The 27291-nt window shown below is 47.0% G+C and overlaps 1 protein-coding gene across 1 annotated transcript in view; it reads left to right on the top strand.

Moving 5' to 3' along the window:
- The window catches only part of CDC42BPA (CDC42 binding protein kinase alpha), a 157453-nt gene extending 130632 nt beyond the window's left edge, over window positions 1-26821 (top strand). Inside the window, 19 exon segments of the mRNA XM_044288549.1 lie at window positions 114-152; window positions 2584-2703; window positions 3855-3935; window positions 7195-7300; window positions 7577-7713; window positions 7983-8122; window positions 10564-10645; window positions 11221-11437; window positions 11630-11692; window positions 14469-15062; window positions 15815-15855; window positions 15857-15913; window positions 16246-16330; window positions 16514-16637; window positions 19156-19273; window positions 20804-20989; window positions 22674-22791; window positions 22966-23120; window positions 24719-26821. Coding sequence (XP_044144484.1) covers window positions 114-152; window positions 2584-2703; window positions 3855-3935; window positions 7195-7300; window positions 7577-7713; window positions 7983-8122; window positions 10564-10645; window positions 11221-11437; window positions 11630-11692; window positions 14469-15062; window positions 15815-15855; window positions 15857-15913; window positions 16246-16330; window positions 16514-16637; window positions 19156-19273; window positions 20804-20989; window positions 22674-22791; window positions 22966-23120; window positions 24719-24850 — 2595 coding nt within the window. The 3' untranslated portion in view covers window positions 24851-26821.
- Window positions 26822-27291: the final 470 nt, after the last annotated feature.

Genomic DNA, 27291 nt, shown 5'->3' with positions numbered 1-27291 from the left:
TAGTAGAGAAATCTATTCTGTGCAACAGCGCCCCCTACCTATGTGCATCACTGCTGTGTATTTGTATGTCCGGAGCAGTACGTGTGTGTAACCTGTTCTCCTCTCTCTTGAAGCGATCTCCGGCCTGCAACCCGGCCAGTAAAGGCAGACGTGTAAGAGGCTGTCTTGCTTTGTGTGCTCCCCCTTTTCTGCCTGTGGTATAAATGTCTTTGATTTACGTGTTCCATTCCAGGCTTCTCCTGTCGCCGCCGCTGCTGCATGTCGAGTGGCTGCTCTCTAAAGCTTTATGTCAGAAAGAAGCAGGGGGGCAAATGGCAGTTATAAAGCAGTGGTCCTGCCCTAGCGGCAGTGGGTTTTACTTTTCCCATCACAGACCCACAAGTTGGGTAATAATACTGACACACTGATGCAAACCCCCCTCCCCTATAGATTACAACGGATTTGATAGGAAAATGTTCAGACTGATCCATTATACTTGTCCTAATACATTGTAACGGAAAAAAAAAAATAATCAGACACCGATATAAGTTTAGTTTACAAAGGTCTGGCTAGAGCAGGGGTAGGCAACCGCCAGCTGTTGTGAAACTACAACTCCCATTATGCATACTTACTCTGCTCTTCTCCAAACTCCCATAGAAATGAATGGAGCATGCTGGGAATTGTAGTTTCACAGCAGCTGAAGGTTGCTGATCTCTGGTCTAGACTGACACATTGTAGCAAACCCTCAGCTGCTTGAGAAAGACTGGGTCAGCTCTAAGCAGGAGGACTGAATAGACACGGAGTAGTATTACACAGACAATAACCCATTAATACAGCGCGTGTTTTTCACTTTAAGGGCACGTCCACACGAGATGTGATTTGCGGTGGAAACATCCGCCCTGGATTTTACCGTAAAACCCTCAACAAATCCGTGGCAAAATCCTGATGATTGAAGTGCAGATTTGCCATTGATTTCAAGGGTGTAAATTCGTACCATAAATCGACGTGCTGCAGACCCCAAATCTACACTGCGGGTCACTTTGCAGCTTTGAGATCTTAAAGGGGTTTACAGGAGTACAATATTGATGACTTATCCTCAGGGTAGGTCACCAATATATGATCGGTGGGGACCCGACACCCTAGCCGTAGAGACCGCAGTGCTCCGGTCAGCGCCATAGCTTCTTCCTAGGCCAGTGACGTCACGTTCATTGGTCACATGGCCTAGGCGCAGCGCAGTCCCACTCAAATGAAGGGGGTTGAGCTGCAATACCAAGCACGGCCACTATACAATGTACTGCAGGGGGGGGTGCAGCAGTCACCGGAGAGCCACGGCCTCCTCATAGCTGGTCTGTGACGTGCCGGGAGTCGGACCCCCACCGATCAGATATTGATGGGCCGTCAATATAGGAGTCCTGGAAAACTCCTTCTCATCCACATCGCGGGTACGGTAAGCAGATCCACAGTAACAGCTTGCGGTGTTTGTCCCGTGTGGATGCGCCCTAAAGGGGTTTTGCAAGAATGTAAAAATTTGCAGCAGAAAATATATTAAAATTTTTATAACCGCACTCACCTGCGATACCTGTTTTATGTGATGTGGAAGCCATGATTGTGTCTCTTTTTATGACCTATAACATCCACTAAACACTCCCTGGAGCGGCAAACCAGGGGGAAGGATATAAAGAAAGCACTTCCTTTTTCTAGGGAGTCACCTGGTGTATCACATGATCCTTCTCGGCCAGTCAGCAGCTCTGAATGCCATCATGTGATTCCAGCGGTGACACATGATCCTTTTCAGTGCTGCTGACTGGCTGCGAGTGATCATGTGGTACACCAGGCGACTCCCATTCAGCACTTTGGTGTCCCATTTAGTAGATTTATACTCTCACTGACATAGCTTTATTAGGGGGCACGCTAAGCCTGGCCGAAGCCACGAAATCCTATGGGATCGGCCAACCATCCAAAGGCCTCCCGACTCTCCCCTGATGGCAGATGTCGAGGGAGAGAAAGGTCCGACATGTTGGATTTCAACATCCCTAATCCTTTTTTTCTTAGAGACCCCCCCCAGAGGTGTCTGCCGCCAACTTTCTCCCCTTTCCCATTTATATCACATGCATGGGGGATCGGGAACGATATCTGTGCCATGTGTATGGTCAGCTTAATGCTTTAAAGGGGTTGTCCAAGAGAAGAGAACCATGGCGTTTTTTTTCCAGCAACAGCGCCACACTTGCCCACAGTTTGTGTGTGGTATTGCATCTCGGCTACATTGACATGACTGAGGCTGAGCTGCCTATGCACAGGTTCTCATCATAAGCGTGCCTCTCCATCCGTGGCCACCTGTAGGGAGGCAGTGCTTCTGTATTACAGTACAGGGCACACGCTATAGCCCTCCACCGATGACTTCCATGTATCGCTCTGGATTAGTCGGCCACTAGTCTTAGGCGTTCTGCATTCACACTACAGCGGGAGCTCACACCGTTCACCCATCCTATGATTTGCAGGAGTTAGGTCACCGTTTCTCTTTACGTTGCATCCATCCCTCAGATTAAGAAGCGGGGTGACCATGTTTTCGGTATTAAGGTCTCTGCCCCCGTTTTGTGCTTTCAGATGGACTCTGTGGATAATTTTACTTTGTCCAACACTCCGTCACGTGACGAGGACGCGAAATCTCAGGTCATATCACGCTCCAGATCCCCATCCACCATGAGCGACATCGAAGCTGGCGAGGTAACACTTCCTGTCCTTCTACAGGATGCAGTTTTATTATATAATTATGACCGGACACTTGGGTGGTCAGGAACGTAACGCATTTCCCATTCTTCATGGGGTTATGCCATAATTGATGCACATATGGTACATGACAATCTCTTTGTAGCAAAGCTAGACCCAGCCCTGTACCTCACATGGATCCAGAGGTCTCCACATTCATTGCTCTGCCAGATTTATTTCAGTCTTGCAGCTCAGGGGTTGTGTCCTTTCTCAGGGGGCATGTTTTTTTTTTTGCTGTAGCTTTTTCCCTGAAAGTGCTATATGGCTAGTGGTGGTTGAAGATTTAAACTGAGCGTGTGCGACCACCTTAGTGAGGTGGACAAGAAATGTGGAAAAGAACAGACAGCAGGTGTCATACCGTACCAGTTATCAGGTTGCGGAAGGGTGTTCCTGACTTTAACCGATGGGCTGTTTCTGGGATATGCCATCACTTTATGATCAGTGGTAGTCCAACTTCTGGGACTTCCTATGGATTCCAAGAATGGAGGGGCCGCAGTGCTGATTTAGCGCTTCCTAGGTTTCCATGCACAGTGGCACCCCCTGCCATCTGACCCTTCAGGGGACTGCCGCCAAGTGACTGGGGCCAGTTGCCTCTCCCTGTATATTGGATGCTGTGAAGGTGGCACATGGCTTCACCAGTGCTGCAGTCCCTTTATTTTAGTGGGGGTCCCAGAGGTCAAAGCCCCACTGATGGCATAGGCTTGTAATATTAAACTTAAAGGGAGACTCCAGACAAAACAGATGCACGGTGTTCTGCCTAGTGCAGGGCCTGAGTGTATAGGGAATGGCTCTCCGCACTGGGCATTAGACAGTGTATAGGGCTGGCAGAGGTCTGAATTTCCCCCCCTCTCACCATTCACTACATATGCATGGTTTTCTGAGCAGAGCATGTATGTGTATGAGGGTATAGGGAAGAGGCGATCAGCCGACCACTACCTAATGTGTATGGCTGCCCTAAGTTATTTTGGTCTGCAGTATTATTTTTATAAGGCGCTAAAGCAGAATTTGATGGAGCATCATAAAAAGTTGAACTTTCCTTGCAAAAATGCCATGTATGAAATAGAGCACCCCTTGCATTAACCTTTCCCATCAATTAATTCTCATTACAGACGGCAGATCACCCCCCGCGCTCCGTGCAGACGCCGACAATCAGAGCTTCATACCTGGGTTCAGGTTCCTCCACTCCAAAGGTAATGCAAGTGCTAGGGTCTCCATTGACGAGCTGCCCAGAGCAGGGCCTTTTCTTTAAAGGGGTTATCCAAAGTCTAACGCGTGCCCCCCCAATGCCCGGGCCCCTCATATAGATTATACTTAATCCGCTCCCTGGCACCCTGATCCGCGCACGGCCACCACTGCATTTCTCGATCCCCGAACAGCCACCCCTGCATCACCCGCGATACTTGGGAGGCTCGTCCCCTTTGTGGCTTGCTATTGGCTGCTCCCCCTGTCGCTGGATGTTTTGATCCGCGTGACGAGGAGATTCAGCAGCGGCCATGCGGGGATCAGGAGCAACACAGGTGCCGGGGAGCGGGGTAAGTATAATCTATATGAGGGGCACAGGCATTGGGGGGCATGCTTTAGACTTTGGATAAACCCTTTAAATCCTTGATCCTTCAGCATGCCAACAATTTTGGTAATCCGTTTGTGGTCAAGACCTTGAACACGCCAACAGTTTTTTTGTTTTTTTTAACTAATGTGCCCCCGGTGTAATTGGGCGCCTGGCACTTCCTGGGTCAAGCAATAGACAATGAGGGGCACTCCACGTTTGGGAAAGGAGAGCAGCAAATGTCAGTGGACCACTGAGGAAGGGGTGTATACCCTGAAACGCGTCTGGGTCTGCTGGGACAGTGAGCCGTTCCCCAAGTACCAGGATTTATAGACAGAAGAAGGCTACAGTCCTGTGGATTTTCTCATATGGACTATTGCCATTGTCTCGAACTAGAGGCAGAATCGTGAGAAGGATCCGATACTTTACAGCTGCCAAGCCGAGGAGTTACGTGAGACGTCACGTTTGAGACTCCATACCACGTGGGACGCCGCGTAGGGTAAGATCGGCAGAATCTTCGATTTGTAACATCGAGCTGGTGACGATACATGGTAAGAGATCTCCCTCACGATTATTAATATATCGGATTATCCGAATAAGCCAGAGGACTGAATCTGGACAGCGTGCGGTGCGATATTACCTTACATAGTAAGATCTTTCATGCAAATCATTTGCAGCCTTTCATTTGGCTGGAGATAGGAACCATCACTCCAAGTGCATAAAGTATCTCCTGCGACTATTTACAAAGAGAATTGCTCATAGGAACACTGTGGGAATTGCTATATATTCGCGAATACCATTGTTTCATATACCTATATATATTCACGATTGTTTGGCGATTATTTGAGGTCCTTATCTATTGTTTATATTTTAGTTTCAAAGTATTTTATTAATACTATCATCACGGATACCATATAGCATACATGAAATGGCACTGAAATAAAATGCACCGTGAGTCAAATGATATGAATAGGTACCAGTACTTCCATACAGAATATGATAAAGTACATATTATATGAAAAATAAAAAAAAGAATTTAAAAAAAAACATAATAAAATAATATAACATGAACAGACGGAGATCGTACCTGGGGGTCAAAATAGACCAATTTAGTGCCGAAACATATAGCGACATACACACTGTCTTGCATACAGGTACAATCAAGACATATGCCTTGAGGCATGCACTCAATAACGGGCCAGACTGTGCTGTGGTGTCACAGAATACGAGGAGGACATCCAGGGTTCCCACAGCTTCTCAAAGGCCTCATATGTATCTTGGCGAATGGCGTTTAGTCTCTCATAAAGCAAAATTTTGTCAATTCTATCAACTACCGCTTGAAAGCTAAAATCTGCAGACCGCCATTTATACGCAATATGGATCCTGGCTGCCAATAACATATGCTGAGACAGCTTAAATTTGGAGTATGGCATCCATGAGAGTTTGTCTCCAAGGAGACACAAAGTGGGCTTCAGAGGGAAGGCACAGTCCAGCACAGAGGAGATCAGGTCGCGTATCTTACTCCAAAAACTCTGTACCTTTGGGCATGACCACCAAATGTGGCAGACCGTGCCATCCACTCCACACCCCCTGAAACACAAAGGAGAAACCTCTGGGTAGATGCGGTGTAGCCTATAAGGAGCTAAATATGTCCTATGAAGAACCTTGATTGAAGTTTCCGCCAGAGTAATTTGCCACGAGGTCTTAGTCAAGGTCTGTGAACATTGATGCCATTTTGAAACAGTAAGTTCCTCCTGGATGTCCCCCTCCCACTCCAACATATATGGCAACTTAAGCCCCTCTGGTAAAGCGTTTAGTAATCCATAAATCCTAGACAGTAACCCCTGTTTGTATAGCGAATAATTGACAAATCTCTCAAAGGGCGTAAACTCCAACTTCGCATCATTGATCTTCAGGGATTGAAGACATGAAAAGATTTGTAAGGCATTAAATGACTCACTGTCAGGTAGATTGTATTTGCTTTTAAAGTCGGTTATGGACACAAGTTTTCCCCTAACCAAGAACTTAGAAAGAGAGGTGAAGTTGTTCAAGATCCACCACCGGAACGTCTCCGCCCGGAGGCCTGGGGGGGAACAGTGGGTTACCAAATAAGTGAAAAAGCGGTGTAATTTTGGACTGAAAGCCCGCTTTAAATCTAACAGACCGCCATAAGATCAATGAGTGGTGCGACAATGGAGAGGCTTTACGTATGGTCGGGGGTAGGGGGGTGGTGTTCCAGAGCAAGGATCTCCAGGTCCAGGGAGCGCAAAGGGACTGTTCCAGCGATACCCACAGGGGGAGGGCCTCCGGCTTTAAATGGGTCAAGAACAACTGAGCCAAGCCTGCCGCCTTGTAATACTTAATGAAATCCGGAACAGAGAGACCTCCCTGCGATTTATGCCTACACATCGTGGACCCGGAGATCCTGGCCCGTTTGCCAGCCCATATAAATTTCATGGTGTCTGCCTGTAAATTTCGAAGGTCATTAAGGGGAACCCGAATCTATTGTTTATATTTTATGGATGTTTTTACTGTTTTATGTATTGGCTCCCTATAGTGAATATGTAATAAATATATATTATTGACTTAGCCACTAGACACTTGCTGCTCTCTTTTCCCAAACGTGGAGTGCCCCTCATTGTCTATTGCTTTTTCCATTGTTCGTGCGGTCTGGGTGGACCGAGAGGTGTGCACCCTGATCCATTCGGTTGATAGGTAGAGTCGCTGTCTGGTATTTTCTTCCACTTCCTGGGTCACATTGTGCATATGATCCAGGCCTGGTTACAACCCACAATTTTACACATTGGTTAAGAACCAGATGACGGATAACCCCTTTAATAATACAGCGCTGTACACAGTTGTGTCTCTGCGCAGAGATTGAGATTTTTATTCTTGTTTCGTAGCCCAAAGGTCATCAGTTTGTGGTCAAGACCTTCAACACGCCAACAAAGTGTAACCAGTGCACCTCTCTGATGGTGGGGCTCATCCGACAGGGCTGCACCTGTGAAGGTGAGTACCCATAGTAGTTAGAGCAGGGGTCTGGTGTAGAAAACCTATTATTTGGGGTTGCTCTCCTCTATTAGCGCCACCTAGAGGACCTAATCTACTCATGCAGTACACTGACAGCGAATTGACTTCAGTTGGCGTGGTGCAATACTTATTTTCTCCTGCGGTGGCGCTCCTGATTACTGCTGATTGTTGGGGATCCATTAAGGGACCCCTTCTAGTAATGGCTAAAACTGGTCAGGAATGACAAGATCTCTTCTTTTTTTCTTTTCTTTCCAGTGTGTGGTTTTTCTTGCCATGTTACCTGTGCGGATAAAGCCCCCTCTGTGTGCCCCATCCCTCCTGACCAGACCAAGGGACCCTTGGGCATCGACCCCCAGAAAGGAATCGGGACAGCTTATGAAGGCCATGTCCGTGTAAGTGACACATGCTGGCTGTCAGACGCGCCATCTTGAGATGCTGGAACTTCTGTAGTGCTTAGGATTGATTAAAGCCCCAGCTTCTCTGCTCTTATGTCCCTATGACAACCTTACCTGTTGACTGCTGTGGCAGCTCATCTTTGTCATAGGTCACTGCAGGGGGCAGATAAAGGGATCTCTCCACACTGAACCAAGTGCTATTTTGAATGGCACAGGGGCTATATACTGGATGGTATCATAATGACATCATTGGTTTCTCTTTTCAGGTGCCCAAGCCAGCCGGGGTGAAGAAGGGCTGGCAGCGGGCTCTGGCTGTGGTCTGTGATTTCAAGCTCTTCTTATATGACATACCAGAAGGGAAGACGTCTCAGCCATCTTGTGTAGTGAGTCAAGTGATTGATATGAGGCAAGTATATAAGATTACAGTACAGACCTTTTCACGCATATGTCCACCTATGAGCATAATGATAAACAAAGACAGAGCCAAGAAAACCGCAATGACAATGCACATCCAATTATATAAAAATGTATAAAGCAATTTTATTGTGAAAGACACAGACACTGTCTGTCTGTGTCTGTGTGTCTTTTACAATAAAATTGCTTTATACATTTTTTTATATAATTAGATGTGCATTGTCATTGCGGTTTTCTTGGCTCTGTCTTTGTTTATCATTGTGTGCAACCCGTTTTTGCACTCCCTTGTTATAGTGAGTGTGCCCCCTCTGCTCTGTATTATACCTATGAACATAATGCACTTTTTATATGTAGAATTAGGCTAGGTCTACACGACGACATTTGTCGCACGACATACAACTACACTGCAACATTTGTCGCGCGACATTTTGTTGCACTAATGTCGCACAACAATTTTTATAATGGCAGTCTATGGTGTCGCACTGCAACATGCTGCGACTGCGACGCAACAGTTGCAGAAAATCCATTCGAGATACCATAGACTGCCATTATAAAAATTGTCGCGCAACATTGGTGAAACAAAATGTTGCGCTACAAATGTTGCAGTGTAGTTGTATTAGAAACACAAAAGGGGGGAGGGGTCAGCACATCCCAATGCGCAGGTGCACGTTGCTGATGTGGCTGCAAATATACATCTGAAGAACACATAGTGCAACAGCACTCTACAAACCAAAAGTAGAGTACAAAAGTAATTTACATTGCAAATGCTGTGCTAATAACTTAGAGATGCTTAGCAAATACATTTTGTACAAAATCATTTGAGCCCGTCTGCCGCACGCCAAGGCGATCTCTAGAAGATGAGTCCTAAAACTAAAGCTCACCTGTTGGGTGCCATAACAGCGACCATGAAATCCAGGAAGTGCAGGTCCCACATGCATGCTGGTATTTGTAGCCCCTGGATTCAATGAAGGCCATTGTGGCTCCACACAGACATAAATCAAAAGGGGCCCAGCATGCATGTGGTACCTGCACTTCCTGGATTTCATGTTCGCTGTTATGGCACCCAACAGGTGAGCTTTAGTGTTAGGACCCGTCTTATAGAGATCGCCTTGGCGTGCGGCAGACGGGCTCAAATGATTTTGTACAAAATGTATTTGCTAAGCATCTCTAAGTTATTAGCACAGCATTTGCAATGTAAATTACTTTTGTACTCTACTTTTGGTTTGTAGAGTGCTGTTGCACTATGTGTTCTGCAGTGTAGTTGTATGTCGCGCAACAAATGTCGTCGTGTAGACCTAGCCTTAATCTACATAAAGTTGATCCTTTGCTACTCCTGAGTGGAGGATTCACTGTGTACATACATTACATTACTTATCCTGTACTGAGCCTGAGTTACATCCTGTATTATGCTCCAGAGCTGCACTCACTATTCTGCTGGTGAAGTCACTGTGTACATACATTACTTATCCTGTACTGATCCTGAGTTACATCCTGTATTATACCCCAGAGCTGCACTCACTATTCTGCTGGTGCAGTCACTGTGTACATACATTACATTACTTATCCTGTACTGATCTTGAGTTACATCATGTATTATACTCCAGAGCTGCACTCACTATTCTGCTGGTGCAGTCACTGTGTACATACATTACATTACTTATCCTGTACTGATCCTGAGTTACATCCTGTATTATACTCCAGAGCTGTACTCACTATTCTGCTGGTGGAGTCACTGTGTACATACATTACTTATCCTGTACTGATCCTGAGTTACATCCTGTATTATACTCCAGAGCTGCACTCACTATTCTGCTGTTGGAGTCACTGTGTACATACATTACTCATCCTGTACTGATCCTGAGTAAAATCCTGTATTACACTCCAGAGCTGCACTCACTATTCTGCTGGTGCAGTCACTGTGTACATACATTACTTATCCTGTACTGATGCTGAGTTACATCATGTATTATACTCCAGAGCTGCACTCACTATTCTGCTGGTGCAGTCACTGTGTACATACATTACTCATCCTGTACTGATCCTGAGTTACATCCTTGTCTTTCAGTCAAACACTGTCTGCAATGCAAATCATCAAAACAAACTTTGTGCAGACAGTAAACCTGCAGGGAATGCTGGGGGATTTCAGCTGTGGAGCTTGCAAAATTCTGACTGTGATATAACACAGGCAGTAAATCGGTCACTACAGGATCATTAATGATCTGTAAGCACAGAGATGCTTGAACTGATATGTAGATTAATTCTCTATGGTAATTCTAACTCTCCGGAGGTGGAGACGTGCATTAGCAGAGCGACTTCATCCACATCACCAGAGCAGAGTGACAGCTTCATAGCAGCAGTGATGGCGTCCATGTCCGTTCTGTGAAGTAATTGTAGTGGCCGAGTGTCTGATGCCTAATTTTGTGTTTGCTGCAGGGACGAGGAGTTTGCCGTGAGCTCAGTCCTGGCCTCGGACGTCATCCACGCCAATCGCAAGGATATTCCCTGCATTTTTAGAGTAAGTGACACTTCTCAGGAACAATGGTGGAGTGCTGTTTATGGCAGCCTTTGTTATAGTCCGTCACTGTGCAGAAGCCTAATTCTGCATAGGAACTGCATACAGAAATTAAAAGGCTTTTTCGCCTCTGGACAGGCCATCAGTATCTGATCGGTGGGGGTCTGACACCCAGGACCCTTGTCGATCAGCTGTTTGCGAAGGCACAGGCTCTCCTGTGAGCGCTGCGGTCGTCTTGCAGCTTACCAAGCACAGCGCCGTCCATTATATAGTGGCTGTACTTGGTATTGCAGCCCTGAATGGGTCTGACCTGCGCCTAGGCCACGTGACTAATAAATGTGACGTAAGTGGCCACTCCACTCACAGGGGCACCGGTGCCTTGTCAGACAGCTGATCGGCGGAGGTCCCGGGTGTTAGGCCCCCTCTGATCAGATACTGATCATTTACAACATTCTTTATGAAGACTGTTAAAAACTGTTAAAAAATAAAATAAAAATTGCTTTCTTTCTTATTTTAGATGCAATAAAACAGTTACAATGTGTTTTATAAAGCATTTCCTCTTCCTCCTCCTCCCCAAGGTGACGGCGTCCCAGCTGTCGGCGTCCAGCAATAAATGCTCCGTCCTGTTCCTGGCAGACAGCGAGAGCGACAAGAGCAAGTGGGTGGGCGTGCTGAACGAGCTGCACCGGATCCTGAAGAAGAACAAGCTGAAGGACCGATCCGTCTACGTGCCTAAAGAGGCGTACGACAGCACACTGCCACTCATCAAGAACACACAGTCCGCCTCCATTCTCGGTGAGGTCTGCGGGATTAGAATCTGGCGCTAATGACATAAAGAAGCCCTCGCCCAGAGCAGCCAATCACAGTCCAGCTCTCATGTGACTAGACGCATGGATCTGATTGGTTGCTACAGTCCTAGAGTGTCATTCGGTCGGCCTTTGTGCTTTTAATTAACGATGTATCTTGATTTGCTTTAATTTCTTGCAGATCATGAACGAATAGCCCTCGGAAATGAGGAAGGACTGTTTGTTGTGCACGTCACCAAAGACGGTAGGACGGAAAATGACAAATTCCCATTTTATCAGCGGTTTTCATTTTTTTTCCCTCCTCTACTTCAAGAGGTTGGCCCATCTTGCACTTTGCTGGCATATCGCTAGGATGTGCCACCAACGTCCGGTAGGTGTAGGACACACACCTTTCTCCAGAACTGGGCCCCCAAAGTGAACGAGGAGACACTGCGCAAGCCCTGCCACCGCCGACTCATTCACGTCTATGGGAATGCTGAAATCAGCCAAGCAACGGCTCAGCTGATTCTGGAACTGCCATAGAGGTGCATAGTGGCTGCGCTTGCGCAGTGCGCTCTCTGTTCACTTCTATGGGAGTTCTGGAAATAGTCATGCGAGTTTGCTCTACTCTTTTCGGAACTCCTATGAAAGTAAATGGAGAACATACCGCACATGCGCAGTGTATTCTCCTTTGCTTTGGGGGCCCCCTTTCTAGACGTTTGTGAGATGGCCCAACCCCTTTAATGAGAGGCTGCTTGTTTGATCAGAGACAGAAAATTAGAAAATTTATTGTCTATCAATTTTTTATGTTTTTCAAGATCTCTGCTTGCTGGCATTCTAAAAGACGATTTCATTTAGTCTTGGTCATTTGATGGGCACAGATGCGTGGCTCATCAGACAGATTTTTTTAACTGGAAGTAAACAATTGGGGGTTCCTATTGAACGACAGCAAGCAGGAATCTTAACCACTTAGTGACCAGCCTGTTTTGGGCCTCACTGACTAAGCATTTTTCTTCCTCTTTTCATCGCCACCTTCCAAGAGCTATAACTTTTAAATTTTTCTGTCTATGTAGCTTTATGAGGGCTTGATTTTTGCCTGATAAGTTGTAGTTTTTAATGGTGCCATTTTAGGGGGCAAAAAAATATAGGGGTTTTAGATGCCGGTCTTAAAGGGGTTCTGCAGTTTGTTTAAACTGATGACCTATCCTCTGATCGGCGGGGGTCCCTGGTATCAGCTGTTTGAGAAGGCAGCGGCGCTCCAGCTGCGCTGCGTCCTTCTCACTGTTTACCCGCTGGCCCAGTGACGTCACGACTAGTATTAATAGCCTGGGCGGGGCTAAGCTCCATTCAAGTGAAGAGAGCTTAGCCCCGCCCAGGCCAGTGATACTAGTCGTGACGTCACTGGGCCTGCGGTAAACAGTGAGAAGGCCGCGGCACTACCGCCAGCGCTGCTGCCTTTTCAAACAGCTGATCGGCGGGGGTCCCGAGTGTCGGACCCCCGCCGGTCAGATTCTGATGATCTATCCAGAGGATTGATCATCAGTTTAAACAAACTGCAGAACCCCTTTAATAAAGCCCGATAGCTGGCGGTGGATCCGCCAGAAGTTATGAAGAGGTGCCGGCCTCTCCATAACTTCGGCACATCCCCCGCTATCTACATGTAAGACGGCTTTAGAACATTTTCTACTCCAAAAACAGGCGTAGAAAATGATGATTGAGACGGGCCTGCCGACCCGTCCCGTCCCCACTCCACGCCCACAATTTTAGACCTCGCGTGAGGAGGGAGAAGTCGCAGATAGCGGTGCAGCTAACCCTTGTGCCTGCCACCTGCACCTGAAATACACCTAATATAGGCGTTTTTCAGTATAATAAATGACCCCCATAGCTTTATTTTACATTTTACTACTTTTGTACAAACAGAACCCCTTTAAAAAGAAGAAAATCTTTTTGCATCGCCGCATCCCAGGACCCATAACCTTTTTATTTTTCATTCTATGGACTTGTGTGAGGTCTTGATTTTTGCAGGACAACTTGTTTGTATCGTTGGTATCATTTTTGGGGTAAATAACACTTTTTGATCACATGTTATTAAGTTTTTTCTTTGGCGACTAAGAATAAATCCTGCCATTTTTTATTTTTTTACAGCGTTCACCGTAGAGAATAATTTACATGATATTTGTGTAGTGTGAGTCGTTAGAGAAGTGGCGATACCAAACATGTAGGGGAGATTTTATTTTTGCCTTTTTTTTTTTAAAGTGTATTTTCTATGGAAAAATACTTTTTCTTTATTGGAATTTTTTTAAATAAAATTTGTTTTTATATTTTTTTTTACCACTTAATAGTCCCAAAAGGGGACTATAACAGGCAATCTTTTGATTTGCTTCTAAAATACGATGCATTATCCTTGTAGTGCATTGCATTTTAATATCAGTGCTATACCGACACTGATCAGCAGGCTGCGCCAGAGAGGCGCTGCCTCCTGGAGAACGCTCCTAGTGTAGGCCCAAAGCCTTCCTATACACACATCAGCACCCCACGATCGCATTTGCGGGGTGCCGATGGGAGACAGAAGGGGTCCACTCCCTCTGTCACCACTTACATGCGGTAGGCGCTATTGCCTGCGGCATGTAAGGGGTTAAACAGCCTAGATCGGCGCTCCTGCCGGTCCGGGCTGTTTAAGCAGGATTTAACGCTCACGTGAAAAGGCTGCGGCCCAGACTAAGGCCCCTTAGTGACTAAGGGGTTAAAACCGAGCCCCCACTGTCCACTGCATGGGGGACCTATTTAATGCTCACGCCCAGACTAAGGCACCTTAGTGACTAAGGGGTTAAAACCAAGAGAAATGGATTACTTCTTGCCTACTTGTTGATTGTTTCCAGCAACAGATACTTTCTACATGGCACAAAATTGGTATAAATGGTGAAAAGTCATGACTAGGGTTGTGAGAGAGCAAAAGCCACTGAGCCCTTTGTCCATAGACTGCTACTTGTCTGGTAGGGGAGTAGGTGCTGACTGTTTCCCCTTCTGTACATTCTCCATAGAGATCATAAGAGTTGGAGACAACAAGAAGGTTCACCAGGTGGAGCTTATACCGAACGAGCAGCTAATCGCCGTCATATCAGGAAGGAACCGCCACGTCCGGCTTTATCCTATGGCCTCGCTGGACGGGAGAGAGACTGAGTTCTTCAAACTGGCCGAGACAAAGGGCTGCCAGGGTATAGTGTCCGGTCAGGTGCGGCACGGGGCCCTCACCTGCCTGTGCGTGTCCATGAAGAGGCAGGTTCTCTGCTACGAACTGAACCAAAGCAAGAGCCGCCACAAAAAGATCAAGGAGATCCAGGTCCCTGGCAACGTCCAGTGGATGGCCATCTTCAACGAGCGCCTCTGCGTGGGCTATCAGTCGGGATTTATCCGGTATCCGTTACATGCCGAGGGGAGCCCGTACAGCCTTCTCCACGCCGACGACCACACGCTATCATTCATCACGCAACAGCCCACGGACGCCATTTGCGCAGTGGAGATCTCGAATAAGGAATACCTGCTGTGTTTTAGCAGCGTTGGTGTTTATGTTGACTGCCAGGGTCGGAGGTCGCGGCAGCAGGAACTCATGTGGCCGGCGGCTCCATCAGCGTGCTGTAAGTGTCTGGGGGGGGGGTCTACATTTCTCACTGTACATGTTGTGTAGGTCCAAAAATCAGTGCAGAGTATTTTTAATAACATATCTGTATTACAGTCAGAACTACGTTTTCCTGAGACAGAGTTCCAAATCCCCTGCTGATGAAATTCTATCTTCTTGCAACCGCCACTAGGGGGAGCTCACCGCATACAAATTGATATAGCTGCCATTGAACACAATAAATTGGTCTTGGCAAGCTCCTTGGCTTTCCCCTAGTGGTGGCAGCTTTGGCACCCCCCTCCATCCTTTGGAAATCTTTAAAACAAAATGTTGTACGTTCCTAGATAAAAAGGACTTTTCATGAAACAATCTCTGCAAAGTGTTCTACGTTCATTACCCACAACAGTTTCAAGCCGTTTTCAAGGACTGTTATATTGATGGACTGTTTGTAGCTAGAGCTGCAGTACCAGGCACAGCCACAGCCAAATGTGTGGCGCTGTGCTTAGTAATCAATGAAGGGGACAGTGAACGCCATGGCCCCTTCAGTCAGCTGATCAGTGGGGGGGTCTCTGACGATCTGACATCGATAGGATAGTCCTAGAAAACACCTTTATTGCATAAGTATTTAACCCCTTTGTGTCTGTATTTAGCAGCACATTTGGCAGTAACTGCTGCACGCAGTCTATGTGGATGACTCTCCGCCACCAGTAGCCAGATCAAGGACGTAGTGTCTTACAACTGACCGTGTCTGTCGCCTTCTTCCACTTGCAGGCTACAACGCCCCGTACCTCTCTGTGTACAGTGAAAATGCCGGTCGACGTCTACGACATTAATTCCATGGAGTGGATTCAGACTATTCCCCTTAAGAAGGTAACCGTTCAACCTGAGGTGAAAGAGTTGTCCTTTTTGGCATCCAACTGAAAATGACTCTTGGGAGGAGCCTTGTGAGCTGCCGTCTGTCAGCCAGTTAGAATTAATAGGAATGTTCTTAGCGCTGCTGATTGGCTGACGCCAGCCAATAGACGGGATGCTCCTCCCAATGCTGTCCTTTTCAGCTTGATGACAATCACAGTGTACGCCCGCTGCCATTGCTGTAGAGGGAGCACCAACCAGTTTAACGCGCTTTTTCGATGCATTTTTCACATCTCAAGACGACTTTTTGTGAAATTTTCTGTCCTGAACCTCGACCCTTTTGCCCTCAGGTGCGTCCACTGAATACAGAAGGTTCACTCAATCTTCTGGGATTGGAAACGATCCGACTCATATATTTCAAGAATAAAATGGCCGGTGAGTGTCGCTCTTCCTGCCGTCTTGTTTCATTTCCTCTCGCTTCTTAATGATCACTCAGACATGAGTGTCTGGAGCAGCTGGACACATTCCCATTGTTGCAATGTCGCCCCCATCGCCTACCAAATACATCCATCTCCCTCTCGGGCCACCTCTGACCTTACTTTACTCCATTGTCTTTAGAAGGGGACGAGCTGGTTGTTCCCGAAACGTCAGACAATAGTCGGAAGCAAATGGTGAGGAATATCAACAACAAACGGAGGTACTCCTTCCGCATCCCAGAGGAGGAGAGAATGCAGCAGAGGAGGTAGGAGATCACTTAAAGCGCCCGTCCTCTTTCTGTAGATAAACTACCCAGCACCAATCAATTTAAAGGGCATCTGTCAGCAGTTTTGTCCCTATGACACTGGCTGACCTGTTACATGTGCACTTGGCAGCTGAAGACATCTGTGTTGGTCCCATGTTCATATGTGCCCGCATTGCTGAGAAAAATTATGTTCTAATATATGCAAATGAGCCTTTAGGAGCAACGGGGGCGTTGCCATTACACCTAGAGGCTCTGCTCTCTCTGCAACTGCTGCGCCCTCTGCACTTTGATTGACAGGGCCAGGTGTGATGACGTTTTCACTCCCTGGCCCTGTCAATCAAAGTGCAGAGGACGCAGCAGATGTAGAGAGAGTAGAGCCTCTAGGTGTAATGGCAACGCCCCCGTTGCTCCTAGAGGCTCATTTGCATGTAATAAAACATCATTTTTCTCAGCAATGCGGACACATATGAACATGGGACCAACACAGACGCCTTCAGCTGCCAAGTGCACATGTAACAGGTCAGCCAGTGTCATAAGTACAAAACTGCTGACGGATGCCCTTTGTGGATAGAAAGCCACGGTTTAGCTGCGTATTTCAGCCTTCGTATTGCCCTCAGAGCAAAGTCTTCATTAGAAATATCCTACCCATTTTCTTGCCTCTGCCTCATGAATTGAGGATTGCTATATCATTAAAGGGGTTTTCCAGAAGGAAAATATGGATGAGCTGTACTCAGGATGGGTCATCAATATCTGATCGGTGGGGCTCAGACACCCGGCACCCTCTGCCGATCAGCTTTTCGAAGAGGCTTCGGTGATCGCCATGACCTTTTCACAGCTCACGTGCGCCATTCATTGTAAAGTGGCCGCGCTTGGTATTGCACCCCAGGCCCATTCACTTGAAAGGGACTGAGATGCAGGTAGGCCATGTGACTGACGAACGTGACGTTACTGACCGGGGAAGAGGCCTAAGCGCTCACAGATAACAGCTGTTTGAAGAGACTGCTAATCGGCATGGAACCGGTGGCGTACCTGCAATAGAGGCAGACCCACGCGACTACTAGGGGGTCCGGGGGAGGGTGGGGCCCGCACATAACTTGCTCTACTTTTCCCTGCCTGCAAATACAGCATTTTCACAAAGCTGCCACTAGGGGAGCTCAATGCAAAGAGATTATTACAGCTTCCCGGCAGTTGCCGGTAGGAGCTCCCCCTAGTGGTGGCTGCGGTCAGCTAGCTTTGTTATAGAACAGAGGCAGGATATTTATCAATGTATTTTTGCCTGTTTTCTGGTGTAAATACATTGAGAAATACAGTGTTTATAATGAGTGCCATATATTTAAAGCACCTGCTCTACTTTTTCTGACATAAAAGTCAGATAAAGTAGGTGAGGCCAAAGACAACTTTTTACTGCATTTGTACTTAATTAAAATTTCTTTCACTTATAAAAAAAAAAAGTTAATTTATTATAAATCTGGGGCGTATGTTCTGCCTTGCCTTGGAGTGATTGATGCATGTACACTGGGAAACTAGGTGCAGGGGGCCCATACTAAGTTTTGCTATGAGATGGAAAACCTCTTTACACAGTTATGATATTATACTCCAGAGCTGCACTCACTATTTTGCTGGTGGAGTCACTGTGTACATACATTACATTACTTATCCTGTACTGACCCTGAGTTACCTCCTGTATTATACTCCAGAGCTGCACTCAGGATCAGCCCAGGATAAGTAATATAATCTATATACACAAGGAACGGCACCACCAGAATAGTGAGTGCAGCTCTGGAGTATAATACAGGATGTAACTCAGGATCAGTACAGGATAAGTCATGTAATGTATGTACACAGTGACTGCACCAGCAGAATAGTGAGTGCAGCTCTGGAGTATAATACAGGATGTAACTCAGGATCAGTACAGGATAAGTAATGTAATGTATGTACACAGTGACTGCACCAGCAGAATAGTGAGTGCAGCTCTGGAGTATAATACAGGATGTAACTCAGGATCAGTACAGGATAAGTAATGTAATGTATGTACACAGTGACTCCACCAGCAGAATAGTGAGTGCAGCTCTGGAGTATAATACAGGATGTAACTCAGGATCAGTACAGGATAAGTAATGTAAAGTCTGTACACAGTGACTGCACCAGCAGAATAGTGAGTGCAGCTCTGGAGTATAATACAGGATGTAACTCAGGATCAGTACAGGATAAGTAATGCAATGTATGTACACAGTGACTGCACCAGCAGAATAGTGAGTGCAGCTCTGGAGTATAATACAGGATGTAACTCAGGATCAGTACAGGATAAGTAATGTATGTACACAGTGACTGCACCAGCAGAATAGTGAGTGCAGCTCTGGAGTATAATACAGGATGTAACCCAGGATCAGTACAGGATAAGTAATGTATGTACACAGTGACTGCACCAGCAGAATAGTGAGTGCGGCTCTGGAGTATAATACAGGATGTATCTGGTTCTCGGGAGGAAATACTCTTTACACCGGTTTCTATCTTGCAGGGAGATGTTACGAGACCCAGAAATGAGAAACAAGCTCATTTCCAACCCGACAAACTTCAACCACATAGCACACATGGGGCCCGGAGACGGCATCCAAATACTTAAAGACTTACCTAAGGTGAGAGACAAGCGGCTGCCTGATAAATGGGAGGAGTCTGAGTTGACCAGGGCTGATGACTTAATATTTTTTTTTAAATGTCACTACATATGAAGAATCCACAGAGAAATTCCTTTACTCCGGCATCTGATAGTCCAAAAATTTTTATCGCAAAACTTCATCTGTAATTTTAAGAGGTTTTTCGGGTGTTTGAAATTGATGATCAGATCTGTGGAAGTCCGACTCCCTGCATCCCAGCTGTTTGAGGCACCCACAGTGGCCTCCTTACACCTAACCGAGCACAGCGCCGCACATTGTATAGTGGATGTGCTTGGTATTGCAGCTCATTCACTAGTCCATGTGACTGAGGAATGTTATGTCACCGGCCGGAAGAGGCAGCAGTAGTCAGCGGAGCACCGCCGGCTATTCAGATATCTGATCTTCAGGGGTGTCAGGAGTCAGACTGATCTGATATTGATGATCTATCCATAGGGTCGGCCAAAATCTCTGAAACCCCCTTTAGCAGATGACACATTATGAGGCTCCCCTGACTAAAGTGATGGCCGCAGATTTTGTCAGTGTTATATTCTGTCCTCTAGTAAGTTTTATATCCTATCTTTTATTGTCTGATAATCCGGCACCTGTGAGGTCCTGTTAATGACCGACTAAAGGAGAGGATCAGTGAGGGCCTCATATAGGAAGCCGTCTGCGCGCTCAGGAAGCAAAGTAATCTGTTAGGTGGCTGTAAAGGGTTAACCTAGTTGCTACTGAATGTTCCTGTCTGTCATCCAACTAAAAAGAACGCGTGGGAGGAGCATAGTAAGAAGAACGCTGTCTCTCCACCAATCGGCATTGCTGAGAGCATTCCTAGGCATTGTGATGGCTGGGAGGAGCTGAAAGTCAGAAGATTACATTGTGATTGGCTGACGGTCAGGGCTCTCCTCCCAGGTGTCCTTTTCAGCTTGATGCCAGGCACACCATACAATCCCAAACTCTGATTCTGATCCCATTAGGTTAACCCTCTGTGGGCACCAAGTATGACTCTTGCTCTGGAAGAACACGCCTGCTCATACGTGGCATATTGATCATTCAGCGCCCACTTAATTTAGCAATACCGGCAGATCCCCAACAAGACTAGGGCAGCATCTTCAACTTACATTATTTCATGTATTCAACCTGTAATCAAGGCACAACTGAAAGTTCTGCAGCTTTTTAATATACTCTGTTTCTATTCTGTACCATTTTCAAGATCTCCGCTTGCTGTCTACATTCAGAGACTAAAATCCTGTACAGACCTAACGCTTCTCCCAGATGAAGGTTTGTTACGATTGTATCCAGTCTAGACAATCCACTGGACTCCATTCTGATATGTTTTACCTGCGCTGATACATTGTAACAAACTTTCAGGACTGGAAAGAAATTTGTGCTGCTGGAAATAAAGGCACCATGTAGCCACTGCAGCAGCGAGAGATCTCCCTTGTTGACTTTGCCTACTGGTGACACTGGAGTCGTTCTCCGCGTTGATTGTGTCTTTGTTCTGTTTTTTACTAGCCCAGGTCCCCTAATCCATCCCCCCTCCGCCATCACTCCAGCCTGATCTCCACTCCAAGCAACTTTGAGCACGTCTATCACATGACTGCAAATTCTGCTGAAAACTTTCTGTCCTCCGATCCCGTACACCCCGCCACCTCCTCCTACTCCTCCCCGTCTCTCAGCACTACCCCTGGCTCTCACAGGGTATGCACAGCCGAGCCCCTTCGCTGTACTAACCTGTGTGGTGTTCCTGGCTCCATGTCAACGCTTCTGACCTCTGCTCCTTACAGCTCCATGTTTCTGCCTCCTATAGCTCCATGGCACACGCCCATCAGCACCTTACGCCTCTATGTCACCCATTCATACTGCTTCCTGCCATGGCGCTTCACATTTACAGGAGGAGCACTCCCCACATTGTCATTGCTCCGTCACACCACATCACTGCTCATTTATCTCAGTCATTGCTCCTTAGCTCTTGATATGGCTTCTATTATTTTTGCCAATGCTCTGTTACACTATACTGCTCCTCACGCCACACAGTCTCCACTCCTCCCGCTCTCTGCTCTCCGCTCCTCCCGCTCTCTCTGCTCTCCGCTCCTCGCGCTCCTCCCGTATTCTGCTCCCTGCGCTCCTCCCGTATTCTGCTCCCTCCGCTCCTCCCGTATTCTGCTCCCTCCGCTCCTCCCGTATTCTGCTCCCTCCGCTCCTCCCGTATTCTGCCTCCGCTCCCCCGTATTCTGCTCCTCCGCTCTCCCGTATTGCTCCCTCCGTCCTCCCGTATTTGCTCCCTCCGCTCCTCCCGTATTCTGCTCCCTCCGCTCCTCCCGTATTCTGCTCCCTCCGCTCCTCCCGTATTCCGCCCCTCCGCTCCTCCCGTATTCTGCTCCCTCCGCTCCTCCCGTATTCCGCTCCCTCCGCTCCTCCCGTATTCCGCTCCCTCCGCTCCTCCCGTATTCCGCTCCCTCCGCTGCTCCCGTATTCCGCTCCCTCCGCTCCTCCCGTATTCCGCTCCCTCCGCTCCTCCCGTATTCCGCTCCTCCCGTATTCCGCTCTCCGTATTCCGCTCCCTCCGCTCCTCCCGTATTCCGCTCCCCGCTCTCCCGTATTCCGCTCCTCCGCTCCTCCCGTATTCCGCTCCCTCCGCTCCTCCCGTATTCCGCTCCCTCCGCTCCTCCCGTATTCCGCTCCTCCCGTATTTTGCTCCCTCCGCTCCTCCCGTATTCCGCTCCTCCCGTATTCCGCTCCCTCCGCTCCTCCCGTATTCCGCTCCCTCCGCTCCTCCCGTATTCCGCTCCCTCCGCTCCCTCCGCTCCTCCCGTATTCCGCTCCCTCCGCTCCTCCCGTATTCCGCTCCCTCCGCTCCTCCCGTATTCCGCTCCCTCCGCTCCTCCCGTATTCTGCTCCTCCCAGGGCGTCTGGTTCAAGGTCCTGCATCTCTACTCCTTGTAAGACAGAAGGTCCTAGATCTCCCTCCAGAGTTATAGTGACTGGAGTCGGGGGCAACCCCCATCACTGCAGACCCTTCACCCCTGGTGCATGTAGTATTCCACCGCAATGCCTCTTCTTCCAGTCTTCATTATACAACAATCCCAGTTTTAGCTGCACAGACCGTGGGGGGAGGAGGGTCAGATATTTAGGGCTGTTTCTGGTTCATCCATATCTTACATCTTTCGTCCTGGGAACGTCATATACCATCGTGTGTCTCACGTGACATCTCATTGTTGGTTTCCAGTCCGGACAGTCTCGGCTTTCGCCTCCTGGAGCTTTTACCGTCTGCTCTGCTTATAAATACTGCGCCCGGTGCCGTGGTTTATAGTTGACTCTCTCTTCTCCACGTGTGAATATGACCCGTAGAGACCTAACCGTGTCCCCTCTCTGCCCCGTACAGAACCTCCGGGCCCAGGATAGTCGCTCGATGTTCAGCGGCTCTGTCAGTATTCCGTCAATCACAAGGTCCCGCGGGGAGCCCGGCCGGTCGATGAGCGCTAGCAGCGGACTGGCTGCACGTAAGTAACACCGCAAGCTGCAGAGGGAAAATATATTGTATGCGTAGGGCCTCTATAAATAAGAAATGGGTCAGAACAGCATTTTGGTCTTGAAAACAACTTGTGGGTGGAGTTTCCTTATATTTATCGCTACGTATAGTTTTATAAACATTAATCGCCTCATTCACATTGCAGGGTCGTCACAGAACGGCAGTGCTTTACGGCGAGAATTCTCCGGGGGCAGCTACGGAGCAAAGAGACAGCCCATGACATCACCATCTGACGGCTCTTTGTCTTCTGGAGGACCCGACCAAGGAAGTGACGCCCCAGCTCGAGAGTATGAACGAGAGGTGAGACTAAGAGGTCATCTTAAAGGGGTTGACCACCTTTTGGAGTTTTCTGGCAGACCCACCCATCCTGTGACCACAGCACCAAAGGCGGCTTTCCCCGGGAGCACAGTGCACTCAGGACCAAAACAGCTCCCCCCATACCGCAACCAGGCGGCCGTTCATTCCTTGCGATTGCCTCGGTCCCTCTGAAGCATCCGAGGCTATCACAGCAGTAGTTTGTAAGGAGGCCTGCAGGAATGTATTGAATGTCCCAAAAGCTGCAGTGGTAATTCATTGCAGTCTACGGGACAAGTGATCTTACAGTTGCTTGTTAAAGTCCCCTAAGGGGACTTAAAATATGTGTTAAAAAAATAAATAAATAAAAATCTTGTTAAAAATATAAGAATTCAAATCAACCCCATAATAAAAAACAATAAAAAAAATAATCATAGGCACCGCCGCATCCCAAAAAGCCCATACTATTCAAATATAAACGTGTTTTTCCCGTAATGGTCACTGGCCAATTCACCTCCCAGAGAAAAAAGAAAAAAAAAGTGATCAAAAAGTCATGCACACTGTACAATGGCATCAATAAAAACTACAGCTCCGTAGACATAAATATAAGAAGTAAGTTATGGGGGGGTCAGAATATGGCAATGCAAAGAAAAAATTATTTTTTTCCAACAGTTTTTTAAGTATTAAAACACAAGAAAAACAATAAAAATGTGGTATTGCTGTAAACGCACAGACCCGGAGAATGAAGATAACAGGTCAGTTTTACCGCATAGGTAGCGCTTTAAAATCAAACCTATAAAACTATGGAGGAATTTAGTTTTTTTTTCCAAAATCCACGCTTCCCACTACCTTCGTATGCAATATTAAGAGAAAAGTAAAAAAATGTATCTCTTCGGGAAGGCAGGGAGTGAAAAAACGAAAATGGAAAATACCCTGGGCTGAAAGGGTAATAGTTTGCTGTATTTAGCTTGTGCTGATTATGGTCAAATGGTATACTCCAGTCACATCCAGAGCTGCGTGCAATATTTATGTTGGTCTCCTATTAGTTCTTGGTTGTGTGATCTCCCTGCTAACCCTTGCTGGTCCAGTGTCTACAGAGTCCAGTACATCTCCCACAAAGTATCATCACAGTGCTGACTGATTCCTTGCAGCTCTGGATGTGACTAGAGACTACTACTTAAAGGGGTTATCCCATCTTAGACAATGGGGGCATATCGCTAGGATATGCCCCCATTGTCTGATAGGTGTGGGGGTCCCACCTCTGGGACCCGCACCGACAAGGAGAACAAAACGGAGAAAGTTCAGGAGGGTGCGCACTGCGCATGCGCAGCCGCCCTCCATTCATTTCTTTGGAGCCGCCGAAACTAGCTGAGCGGTCCCATAGAAATGAATGGGAGCAGTGGCCGCGCATGCTGTGCCTGGTGGTGGACGGACCCTGGGAAACCCGGGGTCCTCCAGCCACAACTCTCCCCGTTTCCGTGGGACCCGCACCTATCAGACAATGGGGGCATATCCTAAGATGGGAATACCCCTTTAAGCACCTGTGTGTTGTGTTCAAAGGTTTTAATCTGTTCTTTTTTTTATTTATTTTTATTGATCCTCAGGATTCAGATTCACCAAGACATTCAACGGCGTCAAATAGCTCCAACCTAAGCAGCCCCCCAAGCCCGGTGTCGCCCCACAAGACCAAGAGCAGTTCCTTAGAGAGCTCGGACCATGTCAGCTGGGACGCATGAACGTTGTCGCCCCTTCCCGCTGCTGTCAGCTCCTCCCGCCACCACCCGCCTGTCCTGGCTTATACCCAGCTGGTCAGGAAGGGCCAACAGGATACTCTACCCACCATCACAGCGCCGTATTGCCTCTGGTGAGCAGAGTGGACAGAGCTGCTACCTAATGGGATTGGTCGCTTTTCATACGGTTTACAAGTGCGCTGCGAAATCCATTAGCCACAAATGGCAGCAATGAACGGTGGACACAGGATGGAACCATTGTAGAGGATCCGGGGGGGAAGGGGTTGGAGTCTGCTGCGTGTTACCTCCCTCCAGCAGGAGGACACGTCTGAGGTGTGGTCACGCCCCCGCTCACGAGCCCTCGCGTCATCAATAACGTATTTTACTACAAAGCAGAGTTTAATCTAAATAGTACATTGCATATGTATATATAAGGATGGTGTATTAGAGGCATATTTAAAGAGAGATTCTGTCATTTTAATGATCAGTTGTTTGCGTTCATAATTAATGGAACAGACTACGTACCGTACAATCACTTAATCGCCACGTTTTGCTTCACACGGTCAATCACGTTACCAGGTTTTACTCATTTATTTTATTTTTTCTGACTGCCGTCGTTTTTACGTCATCGGTGATCTGCAGCACCGAGGTGCAGCCGGCGCTTCAAGGCTCCACATGCCACTGGTATTCACCATTCCACATGAATATTTAATTTCTCAGGAAATTACATTGTTTGACGCCCTCCCACCCGTGAAACTTTCCATAATATTAACCGCCCCCAGCTGTAGGGAGGTCTGTGCCCTGGTTCGGTTATTAATGATCATTTACCGTTCCTAATAGTGAACTTTATCAATATAAAAAGTCTAGACGCCAAACTTATATTGCAAAGTGGGAATGGTAATGCAGTGGATGCAATACTCCCTTTTGTCCAGCAGATGTCATTGTTGTATTACAGTGGTTACTTATAGGGAACAGTGACACCTGCTGGCGGTTAGTTGTAAGTAATGCAAAGTTTATTTAAGAGGGGAAGGATGATTTACGTTGTATCTGGAGGGATAGTTGCCTGACAATTAGACTTTATTAATAGAGGACGTTTTAATGAGGTATCAAGGTCTAAGCTATGCAGGCGGTTGCAATCGTACAAGTGCCTGTGTAGTTAAGATTTTAAAAGGGGGGAGGGGGGGGGGTCGGCATAGGTGGACTTATCAGTTAGATGAAAACTGTTGAGTATTGTGTTGGAAACAGGAAGGAAACTGCCTGAGGATTTTATTTAAGCTGCTGATTAATCGCTTGTTCCATTACCATAACTAATAACCTGAAAATATAAAATAAAAATCAAAGACTTGGATCCATAAATACAGATCTGGTGGCCATTTGGCCAATTCCAGTAGCCCAGAGAGCAGAATTGTGCTGCTTTGGCAGTTGCTTGAAGCATATTCATCTGTAATTCTGACTATTGGCCACTTGGTGGCGCCTTCAGCAATTTTCCTGTGCCTACACTATACCAAAGGGGCATTTTTAAGGTCTTATGAGCGCTGAGTCCGGACCGCAAACAACAAAAAGGTTCTGTTGAAATCTTGGATGTATCCGAACACCTCCCGTAACCCGCATTTCACTTATAGGAAGAAGGTTCGGGTCCCACTCCTCACTCTTGCATGTAGGTCATTGTATTTTACATTCATCTGCTTTGTTTGTATTTATTTATTTATTATCAGGGTTTTTTTTTTTTTTTTTTTATTGTCACAGTCTACCCCTCCCCACCAAAAGTATTTGACTCCCCTCCCCTGCGTTGTATAAATCCACATATTGTGCTTTGCGCAGTCTCTGCAAAATATTTTTTTTTTCCTTTGTGTTTGTTACAATCGAGATGTCATTTTATCTGTTAATATAATATTTATAATCACGATGCTGGTATTTTTTGTTTTTACAATTAATGCTATACAAAAAAGTTTAAAAATTAAAAAAAATATTTAAAAAATCAAATGTCGCGTTTTCTTTTAGAAAATAAAATTCTCTGGCTTTATAAAGATTCAGGCTTCTTCCTTAAAGGGGTTATCTGGTAATTAATACAGATGACTTATCCTCTGGTTAGTTCATCAATAGGTGTCCAACACCCGATACCCCCACCGATCAGCTGTTAGAAAAGGCCGACGCTCTGTCAGCGCCACGGCTTCTTCCTAGGCCGTGTGATGTCACCGTACATGGGTCACGTGGCCTAGTTACTGCTCAACCCCATTGAAGTGAATAGGGCGGAGCTGCAATACCAAGTACTGCCACTATACGGCGCTGTGCTTGGTGAGCTTCCAGGAACTGGCTACCTTCACCCAGAGCTCCACTGAGCATGGCGACGCCCCAAAAAGGGTGATCGACAGGGGTGCTGGTCCTCCCCTGTATAACGGAAACGGGACGGATCTATTTTGCAGCCCATAGACTTCTATTATGACAGA

This window comes from Bufo gargarizans, chromosome 4 (assembly GCF_014858855.1).
Source record: "Bufo gargarizans isolate SCDJY-AF-19 chromosome 4, ASM1485885v1, whole genome shotgun sequence".
In the NCBI taxonomy this organism is placed as follows: domain Eukaryota; kingdom Metazoa; phylum Chordata; class Amphibia; order Anura; family Bufonidae; genus Bufo; species Bufo gargarizans.
This window is presented reverse-complemented; position numbering and strand designations above follow the sequence as displayed.